Below are 10,660 nucleotides of genomic sequence, written 5' to 3' on the forward strand. Positions count from 1 at the left end.
ACCCCAGGGTCCTGGGATCGAGTCCCACATCGGGGTCCCCACTGGGAGCCTGCTTCTTCCTCTGCCTGTATCCCTGCCCCTCTCTCATGAATAAATAAATAAAACCTTTTTAAAAATTAGAAATAAATAAAAAGAACAGAACAGAAGCAGCATTGGGGAGCATGTGGAGAAACCTTGCCGGTGGAAAGTAAAAAGGCACAGGGGCTGAGGACAGCAGTCTTCTGGAAGTTCCTCGAACGTTCACACTGAGTTACCACGGGACCCGGCAATTCCACCGCTAACTGGGAATCTGAAGGATTCGAATCTTGTATTTGATTCTTTCGTACCTTCTCCTGCCCCGGTTGTGAGGATTTTTAAAATCATACTAACCTTTCGCCCACCGTGCATCCTGCCAATATTTTCGGGCCGTTCAGTATCTTCAATTTATGTGCCAAAGAGATTCCCTTTGGGCTTTGATTGAAATGACACCAGTGAAGACGGATGGGTGGGGGGGTGGCAAGTAGAAGACGCCGCCGCCCTGTGTTTCTGACCCGGTGGGCACGCACTGCCCGGGGTCTTTGGTCAAGTCGTCCTGTTCTGTGCGTGTCTCACCCTCTTTACGTTGCTTGGCGGCGCTTCACAGTTGGGCCTGCAGCGGTGCTGGGAGTCTCTCCCCCGTGTTCACACGCTGGCGCGGCCCGTGCGCGGGTCCCAAAGGCACAGCGAGCCCCCGCGTGAGGGTGACCTTAGAGACCCTGGCGGCCACTCCGCCAACCCCGCCTCCAGTAGTTTCCACAAGGTGTGTGGAGCCAAACAAAGCGCAGACGGGAAAACAGCCTCCTGCAACCCACTCGCTGGTTTAATGAGTAAAAACTAATTGTAGAAAATAAAGCGGCGCTAATGAGGGGTCCCCTGCGACCAGCGCTGGGCCAACACGGAAGGGAGGCGTGGGGAACCCGGGCCAACACACACGCCTGGAGGGTATAAAAGCTGACAGATGGCTCAAGCACCTCACACTCACACACTCACACCCGCACCCACACACACCCACACCCACCCCAGCACCCACACCATGGCCGCCTCCACCCTGTCTGTCTGCTCCAGCGACCTGAGCTACGGTGGCCGCGTCTGCCTGCCCGGCTCCGGCGACTCCTGCCCCGACCCCTCCTGGCAGGTGGACGACTGTCCCGAGAGCTACTGCGAGCCCCCCTGCTGCGCCCCGGCCTCCTGCCTGACCCTCCTCTGCACCCCTGCGAGCTGCGGGTCCAGCCCCTGCCCACCAGCCTGCCCCGGCTCCTGCCAGCCCTCATGCGGCAGCTGCTCCCCCTGCCAGGAGGGCTGCGGTGTGTCTGTCTGCTGCAAGCCCGTGTGCTGCACCCCCGTCTGCTGCAAGCCCGTCTGCTGCACCCCTGTCTGCTGCAAGCCCGTGTGCTGTGAGGCATCCCCTTGCTCAGCCTCCCCCTGCTGCCAGCAGTCTAGCTGCCAGCCCTCCTGCTGCAGCTCCTCCCCCTGCCAGGAAGACAGCTGTGTGTCTGTCTGCTGCAAGCCCGTCTGCTGCACCCCCGTCTGCTGCAAGCCCGTGTGCTGCACCCCCGTCTGCTGCACCCCTGTCTGCTGCAAGCCTGTCTGCTGTGAGGCTTCCCCCTGCTGTCAGCAGTCTAGCTGCCAGCCCTCTTGCTGCAGCTCCTCCCCCTGCCAGGAAGACAGCTGTGTGTCTGTCTGCTGCAAGCCCGTGTGCTGCACCCCTGTCTGCTGCACCCCTGTCTGCTGCAAGCCCGTGTGCTGTGAGGCATCCCCTTGCTCAGCCTCCCCCTGCTGCCAGCAGTCTAGCTGCCAGCCCTCCTGCTGCAGCTCCTCCCCCTGCCAGGAAGACAGCTGTGGGTCTGTCTGCTGCAAGCCCGTGTGCTGCACCCCTGTCTGCTGCAAGCCCGTGTGCTGCACCCCCATCTGCTGCACCCCTGTCTGCTGCAAGCCTGTCTGCTGCCAGGCCTCCCCCTGCTGCCAGCCCAGCCCCTGCAGACCCTCCTCCTGCGTGTCCCTCCTCTGCCGCCCCGTGTGCAGGCCCGCCTGCTGCGCCTCCCCCTCCCCCTGCCAGTCCAGCTGCCGCCCCCAGGCCTCCAGTGTGTCCCTGCTGTGCCGCCCCGTGTGCTCCCGCCAGGCCTGCCGCCGCCCCGCCTGCAGCTGAGCAGCCTGAACTGCCCCGGGAGCTGCCATCTCAGCTGCTGAGCCCCCCGTCCCCCAACCCCGGGACCCCCTGCCCCCGGTGGACATGCGGCTGCTGCCAACTGGGAACCTGAACAGGCCGCCCGCCCCTCTCTGGGGAGACGGCCCGCAGCCCTCAGCAGGGGCGACCTGCGGCCCCGAGGCCCTCGTCTGCATGAGCCGTGGCTTGTAATCCGTGTGACGAAGGCCAATCGCCGTAATCAATAAAGCGTTTGTGTCGTGAAGTAGAGATGGGCGTGTGTCTGTCCCTCCTCCTCCGAGCCTGAGAGCCCCCAGTTGGAGCCGCGGCTGCTGTGGGTGGGGCCGCAAACAGTGACGACACAGTCTCACGTCCAAGCTCAAAGCATCTGAGAGAATGTGGATGTCACCTGCACGCACCTGGCCCTTCCCCTCCCAGGACCCCCCCACACCCACACCCACACCCACACACACCCACACCCACCCACGGTGCGGAGCCCTCCCAGCCTGGGCCCGGGAGGTGAGCAGGGCCGCAGAAGGCCCGCACCCTGAGTGGCCTTCAGGCTCTGGCCCACCCGGCCCCCTGCCCTTGCAGGTGAAGGGGAGCTGCACGACCCTAACTGGCGGGACCCCGAGGCTCAGTACCCAGCACCGTGCTGACTCCCCTGGGGAGGGGTCCCCACACAGAGGAGCAGCCGCTTGCTGGGTGGGCACAAGGGCTGGCGCTCTGAGTAAATCCCCGTAGGCCCCGAGAGGGGTGCAGGGTGGGTCAGGCATCATCCACTCTACTCAAGGCTTCGAGGCCTGATTAAGGAGATGGGGGCAAAAAGGTGCCTTGTGGACAAACCCTCGGGACAGCGGGGGAGGACGGGCCTGCAGTCTCAGGGGACCACAGCGCTGGGGGGCCAGGCGGGCACCAGGCAGACCAACCAGGCCGGCATCAGGCCCCCCTTATGTCTTGTACCAGGAACAGGGGGGAGAGGCCCGGGGGCAGAAGAGCAGAGGCGCGGCAGGCGGGAGAGGACAGGCGCCCCCTCAGAGGCTGGCTCCCCTGGCCCCAGGCGGGCTCTACCCCGGGGGAGGACCCAGAGCCAAGGGGCCTCGAAAGGGAAAGGGGCTGGGCTCTTAAACCCCTCAGTTCGCCTGAATTTATTCAAAACCTGTGCCCGTTACTTGTTCATTTAAATTTTAAGAAAACCAGACCATCTGCACAGATAAAGGCGGAGACCCGGGTGGATTCCGCACCCCGAGGCGAAGGGAGGCTCCACACCCCAGACCCCAGGGCCGTGAAGGGCACAGATGTTGACTCCTGAGGAAACCAGCGGCCCACAACGGTGCCAAAATGTGCGCGGGAGGGTTGGGTGGGGCCCTGCAGGAGGCACCCCTGCCCTGGGCTGGCGGCTGGACACCCTGGACCACCTGACGGTTCCTGCAGGAGGCTCAGTTACCCTGTAAAGGCCTGGCCAGCCTGCCTGCGGCCAACGGCTCCTGGCCGGGGTGTCTACACGGTCGGCTGGACTGCTTCCAGACGGGGCGTCTACATGGCCAACCCAGCCACTTATAGATGGTATCTACACGGTCAGCTGGACTGCTCACAGATGGGGTGTCTACACAGCCAGCCAGACTGCTTACAGATGGGACATGTACACGGTCAGCCCAGCTGCTCCTAGACAGGGCGTCTACACAGTCAGCTGGACTGCTCACAGATAGGACGTCTACACAGTCAGCCTGGTTGCTCCCAGATGGGGCATCTACAAGGTCAGCCAGACTGCTCAGAGTTAGGGCATCTACACAGCCAACCAGACTGCTCACAGATAGGATGTCTACACAGTCAGCTGGCTGCTCCCAGACAGGGCATCTATACGGTCAGCCTGACTGATCACAGATTGGGCATCTACACAGTCAGCCTGGCTGCTCACAGGTGGGGTGTCTACACGGCCAGGCAGTGTGCTCATGCAGGGGCCTCTACACAGTCAGCCACGCTGCTCATAGTTGAGGCGTCTACACGGTCATCCAGACTGCTCACAGACGGGGCATCTACACAGTCAGCCAGACTGCTCCCAGACAGGGCGTCTACACGACCAGCCAGCCCCGGTTGCCCAAGGAGAGAATGCATCGGAGGTGTCAGCGTCCACGATGCCTGTTCCGCTGCAGAGACATGGCTCAGCACTCCGAGCCCCCACCCCCCCCTCCGAGCCCCACCACCCCCAGCCTCAAAGCCCCCACCGCCCCCACCCTCCGAGCCCCCCAGCCCCCACCCCGACCCCGGGGAGCCCCTCTGCGGGCGGCGGCCTGGTGCACCCGGGAGCAGCGCGGTCCCCCTCCCACCCCTCAAGGGCATCCCCGGGGCGGGGCCTGCGCGCTGCCTGTGGCGGGCCGGGGGCGCCCGGGGGGAGGGGCCCCGGCTGGACACGCGGTGGGGCTCTCGGGGCCGGGAGGAGGGAGCCCCGCAGGCGCCCCGGCCCGACCCTCACATGCTCGCGACCCGAGGCCTGGGGGTGCCGGGCGCTCCCAGAACCGTGGGTGCGCGGTCCCGGCGCGGTCAGGACCCCGCGGGCGCTCCCCGGGGACCACGTCCTGGTTCAGGCGCCCCCCCCCCTCCCCGCTGACCCCGGCTCCCCTGGCGCTGCCCTGCCCTCGTGTGTCCCCGGCGGCCCGCGCCCCGGCCCGGGGAGTCAGCCCGAGGGTGTCCGCGGTCCCCCGCAAGGGGCGCAGGCGCGTCGGGGCAGGGCCGGTTGGCGGGTCGGGGGTCCCCACCCCGAGCCACGCGGGCCCCACGCGGGAGCGCGGACGGCGGGCGTCGAGGCTGGCGACGCAGGGGCTGAGTCTGCGCGGGGGCCACGGGGACGCACGCACCGGCGCTGCTGGAGCACCGACCCCGGCGGACGCTCAGGTCCCGGCGGCCGCGCTCTGGGGAGCCCGGTCCTTGCGGAGCGCCCGCACACCTGTCCCCCGGCCCCCGGGCGCAGCGCCGTCCCCGCGCGGGGCTCCCTGCTGCGTGCTCCCTGCTCGGGGCTCCCTGCTCCGTGCTCCCTGCACCCTGCACCCTGCTCGGGGCTCCCTGCTCGGTGCTCCCTGCGCGGGGCTCCCTGAACCTTGCTCGGTGCTCCCTGCACCCTGCTCGGTCCTCCCTGCCCGGTGCTCCCTGCTCGTTGCTCCCTGCTCCGTGCTCTGTGCGTGATGCTCCCTGCTCAATGCTCCCTGCACGCTGCTCGGTGCTCCCTGCTCGGGGGATCCCTGCTCCGTGCTCTGTGCACGTTGCTTCGTGCACGGTGCTCCCTGCTCGGTGCTCCCTGCTCTGTGAGCGGGGCTCCCTGCTCCGTGCTCCGTGTGTGGTGCTCCCTGCTTAGTGCTCCCTGCACCCTGCTCTGTTCCTGCTCCCTGTTTCATGCTCCTTGCTCGGTGCTCCCTGCTCCGTCTCTCTGTGTGGTGCTCCTTGCTCAGTGCTCCCTGCACCCTGCTCGGTGTTCCCTGCTCGGTGCTCCGTGCTCCGCGCTCCATGCTCCCCACTCTGTGCTCCAAGCCCGCAGCGCAGCATCCCGTTTCCCACGGCCTCCTCTTCCGTGCCCCCTGCCCATCTATCTTCTCGCGAGTCCGTGGATGACGAGGGCCCACCCGGCCCACCCGGCCCACCTCCCAGTGCACGAGCCTCAGGTCGCCCGTCTGCGGAGCCGCCTCGCCTGCAGGGCTGTATTGACCGGTCCTGGGGAGGGGGACGCGGGCGACTCCGGGGGGGAGTTACCCCCAGAGCCCTGTCCCCGTGGACGAAGGAGGAGCTGTGCTCTTCCCCGGAGCATACACGTCCCGGTTTTCGACCAGGTTGGCCTCGTATGTCAGTGGCTGAGTGGGGACCTTTGTACCTAAAAGGCAGGTGGGAAGGTTGGAGACGCACCCTCAGTCCCTCCCAGCAGAGCAAGAACGAACCTCGGTGGTTCGAGGGACAAAGTGGGACCAAAGGAAGCCCCGGGGGCGCCTCAGGCTGAGCAGGAGGCCCACTCGCCCCCTCGCCGCCTGGGCATGGCCATCTAGTAACCGGGGCGCCTCGGCAGAGGGAGCACTCCTGGATCCTGGGGAGCCACCTGGAGAAAGCAGTTTCGAGAAAGGCACTAAAGGAGACACGCCGCGCACACTTGGGGGCTTTGCACACGCTCCGGGATTTATTAGACTCTCGTGGGGGCAGCTGCAGAGCCTGGGCACTTGCACCAGCCAGCTGGGTGCTGTGTGGGTGACCCAGGCCGGGGGACCCAGTGGGCGACCCGCTCTGCCTGGTTAATGAGGATCAAGTGGCTTTGCTGGAAGATGATCCAGTTGGGTCCAGAAGGTCTGAGATGGATGATGCCTGGGCTGCCTGGTAGGAGCTCAGAGCAGCTACTTCTGATTGCAGGGAGGAGGGGGTCCTAGGAGGCCACAGCTCAGCAGCAGTTAGGGGTGCCGCAGGGGCCAGGGGTGCAGACCAGGGTGGGGCGGGAGGGCTGGCAGCAGCCAGAGGACTGACAGGAGGAGGCCACATACACGATGGGCTTGCAGCTCACGGGCAGGCACACGGCAGGCTTGCAGCTCACTGGAAAGCACACAACTGGCCTGTAGCTCACGGGCACACAGCTGGACACCTGGCAGGAGCTGGGCACGCAGCTGGACACCTGGCAGGAGCTGGGCACGCAGCTGGACACCTGGCAGGGGCTGGGCACACAGCTGGACACCTGACAGGGGCTGGGCACGCAGCTGGACACCTGGCAGGAGCTGGGCACACAGCTGGACACCTGGCAGGGGCTGGGCACACAGCTGGACACCTGGCAGGAGCTGGGCACGCAGATGGACACCTGGCAGGGTCTGAGCAAGCAGCTGGACACCTGGCAGGGGCTGGGCACGCAGCTGGACACCTGGCAGGAGCTGGGCACGCAGCTGGACACCTGGCAGGGGCTGGGCACGCAGCTGGACACCTGACAAGGGCTGGGCACGCAGCTGGACACCTGGCAGGGGCTGGGCATGCAGCTGGACACCTGGCAGGAGCTGGGCACGCAGCTGGACACCTGGCAGGGGCTGGGCACACAGCTGGACACCTGGCAGGAGCTGGGCACGCAGATGGACACCTGGCAGGGTCTGAGCAAGCAGCTGGACACCTGGCAGAGGCTGGGCACACAGCTGGACACCTGGCAGGAGCTGGGCACACAGCTGGACACCTGGCAGGAGCTAGGCACGCAGCTGGACACCTGGCAGGAGCTGGGCACGCAGCAGGCCGGCTGGCAGCCCTCGGAGCAGCTGGTGTGGCACATGGTGGAGTGGGGCTGGAGTGGAGTCGGGGACGAGGACAGGCTGGTCTGGAGGCTCCTCCCCGGTGGCCTTTATACCCAGCTGTGGCGTCCCTTCCTGCAGTTGCCTGATGGTTTTCCTCCTCCTCCTCCGCGTCTCTCCCCGGAGTTCCTGGTGCGAGTGACTCAGTTCAGGAAACCCCGTGTCAGCTGCAGGCTTGCCATGACCCAGCGGCCCCGGGAGTTCTGGATTCAGAGCCCGGGTAGGATGGTGAAGGACCATCAGCTGGGGACAGGGGACCCCCACATCGGGATGTTGGGGGGCCTCCCTGAGCTGATACACCATCCTCCATCCACACAAGCACCGTCCCCCTCACCAGACCGGGATCGATTCGGAAATTCCGTGATCCAGAATCTTCCCGACAGACCAGAGCCGAGCAGCAGGACTCCTCGTGGCCGGCGGCCATGGCCACTTCACACATGTCACACTGTCCCAGCCCTGCACCAGGCGCCGTGCGGGACCCTTGCACATGGATCCGCTCATCCCTGATTAGTCACCAATCCCTGTCACCATCCAAGGGGTGGGGGGGACCCCACTTACACGAAGGTGCAGTCAGAGTCCCTGACATGTGGGCCTTCTCACCACCGGGTGAAGCAGCAGGAATCTGAAGCTGCTCGGTTGCACCCTGGAGTCCGGGGCCTCGACCTCGGTGCCAGATTATGTGGGACTTTAGGGGTTTTCTGAGACTCTTGGATCTGTAAATTAGAATTTAAATAAAAACAAATTTGTGGGGGGAGTCCTGGGTGGCTCACTGGTTAAAGATCCGACTCTTGATCTCAGCTCAGGTCTTGACCTCAGGGTGGTGAGCTCAAGCCCCCCGTTGGGATCCACACTGGGCATGGAGCCTACTTGAAAAACCATCGGGGACTTTGGTCCACTATTTACGTCTCAATATCATTCTCTGCTCCTCCTTGGGTTGGGATCGCTCGTTGTTAGACTTCCTGATATGGTCCCCTAGTCACTCTTCGTGTGTCTTAATTCTGTTTTCTCTTCTTCACATTGGGTCTTTCCCACTCACGTGTCCTCCCGTGGACAGTCTTTCCCATCCCATGGGCCCGGGTGTGCAATGCCTGGACCTCAAGCGTGTGGGCTGAGCCTGGCCCCCTGCAGCCCAGCACCCCCTCTACAGGATCGCCCGCTGTTCCAGGAACGTGCCTCTTTCTGCGGCAGCGTCCTCACACCCCCACAACTGCCTCTGCTTGGAACCCTGCCCCCGCCACGTCACCTGCATGCCAGCTCGGCATCGCCTCCCCCCGGGGGGGCCCCAAACCACCCACCAGCACCTTCATTTTTCTCTACCTGCTGAACCTGTTTTTCTTTCTGGGACTTGGCCTGCTCTGGAATCATTTCACGCATTAACTTTCACACACTCGTTCATTCCTCGCCCGCAAGGCTCACGGGGCCAGCACGTCTCTGTGGCCGGCACACAATACATATGTGTTGCACGAACAAACCAGCTGTTGCATAGATTACTAGGAGGCAGAAGGGGTCACCTCTCCATAAAGGGAGGAGAGTAACTATTTCAGGCTGGCAGTGGCGTGCTCTCGATAAGCACCCCGCGTTACAGAGCAAGCCCCAGACAACACGGAAGCAAACGAGCATGACTGTTTCCAATAAAACTTTATTTACAAAACAAGTGGAGGCCCGACTTGTCCCACAGACTTCCCTGCTTCCCAGCATAGGGATCCCCACTTTAATGTTCTCTGTGCAGAACAAAAGCTCAGAATGCATCACTGCCCCAAAGTGCCCCCAGACGGCATGAGGCAAGAAGGGATGAAGGATGCAGTCCGGAGTGGAGCCAGTGGTGCTGTGTGCACAGTGCGGGCCTGGAGAGATCACCCCAACCCCACACAAAGTCAAACCAGAACAACCTGTTTACAGAAGAAGAAATTGGCCTCTACGCTAAACCTATTTATGGTGGAGCCTGACACAGGAGAGCACACCCGCGACAGGATGCGGGGGGAAGCGTGCTGGAAACAACTGAGGAAGTCAACAGGCAGTCATGCTCCAGGACGCTCCAGCCGGGGTATAAAGGCCGCCCCGGGAGCACCCTCCAGACACCTCCACCCTCCTCCCTGACACCAGCCCAGCTCCACGCCAACATGTGCCACACCAGCTGCTCTCCGGGCTGCCAGGCTTCCTGCTTCACCTCCAGCCCCTGCCAGGCGTCCTGCTACGTGCCTGTGAGCTGCCGGCCCTCCGTGTCCGTGCCCGTGAGCTGCCGGCCCTCTGTGTCCATGCCCGTGAGCTGCCAGCCTGCCGTGTCCGTGCCCGTGAGCTGCCGGCCCTCCGTGTATGTCGTCCCCTCCTCCCAGTCCTCCGTGTGCCTGCCCGTGAGCTGCAAGCCCCTGGTGTTTGTGACCTCCTCCTGCCAGTCCCCTGGGTCCTGCCAGCCCTCCCGCCCCACCCTGGTCTGCAGGCCCGTCTCCTGTAGCACCCCGACCTGCTTCTGACCATGAGCCTCCTGCCCAGCCACTCCCAAGGCATGGGGGCCACACCTGTACCCTTCCTGGAACAAGCCTTCGGTGGGTCTCCAGGTTCTGCACGGGGCAGATGAAGAACATGCCCAGCAGACCCTCTGAAGCCAGTGACAAGGATGGAGCAGGATGATCTGGATCCTTCTGTGACCCTGGGAAGTGTGCCCCCCACCCCTGGGAAGCCCTGGTTTTCCAGGGGCTTCTGTCTCCAGCGGGGAACCAACCCTATGTGAGCCAAATAAATTGTGCCTTCCTGATGCAGCTTGTCCCTCTAGTTTATTTTCACATATTTTGAAGTTCTTATCTCAAAGACATATATAAGTGTAAGTACAACAGCCCCTCCTCAAGGAGCCCTTTCTCCAACAGCTCAGCTGGGGGTGGGGAGGGGGGCTTGGAGGGTGTAGGGGGAAGGTGCACACCCAGCACCCGAGACTCACTTTATAGATGGGGAAGGGCAGAGGAAGAGCTACCCCCACTGAACAGGGGCCGGGAATAAGAGCGCTGCAAAAGGCGGGGGGGCAGGGGAAGCTCACACAAACCCTCCCCAACTACAAAGTGGAGTCTGGCCTGTTTTGCAGGGAGAAGCAGTAGGAAGTGAGAAAGCCTCACCCTCCACGACCCAGGCACATAGGCCTGCTCAAGACTGACCCTGGGCCAGGACAACAGAGCCCTCCTGGTCCAACTCAGCCTGGCTGGTAGAGCTGCAGGAGGAG

General features: G+C 63.9%; 2 protein-coding genes and 1 long non-coding RNA gene across 3 annotated transcripts; 2 read left to right on the plus strand and 1 right to left on the minus strand.

Moving 5' to 3' along the window:
* The first annotated feature begins 1,007 nt into the window (after nt 1-1,007).
* On the plus strand, nt 1,008-2,164 carry LOC144301691 (uncharacterized). Its single transcript, XM_077878733.1, has one exon. The coding sequence runs from the start codon at nt 1,052-1,054 to the stop codon at nt 2,162-2,164; it is 1,113 nt and encodes a 370-aa protein (XP_077734859.1). The 5' UTR covers nt 1,008-1,051.
* A 4,154-nt stretch (nt 2,165-6,318) lies between these two features.
* LOC144301674 (uncharacterized) lies at nt 6,319-7,607 on the minus strand. The gene has a single exon (XM_077878718.1). It carries the CDS (start codon nt 7,431-7,433, stop codon nt 6,573-6,575), a length of 861 nt encoding a protein of 286 aa, XP_077734844.1. The 5' UTR covers nt 7,434-7,607; the 3' UTR covers nt 6,319-6,572.
* Nucleotides 7,608-9,219: 1,612 nt separating this feature from the next.
* Nucleotides 9,220-10,204, plus strand: LOC144301675 (uncharacterized). Its single transcript, XR_013368414.1, has 2 exons — nt 9,220-9,763; nt 10,008-10,204. It is a non-coding gene; the product is annotated as an uncharacterized LOC144301675 (long non-coding RNA).
* The last annotated feature ends 456 nt before the right edge of the window (nt 10,205-10,660 follow it).

Source organism: Canis aureus, chromosome 30 (assembly GCF_053574225.1).
Source record: "Canis aureus isolate CA01 chromosome 30, VMU_Caureus_v.1.0, whole genome shotgun sequence".
Lineage (NCBI taxonomy): Eukaryota > Metazoa > Chordata > Mammalia > Carnivora > Canidae > Canis > Canis aureus.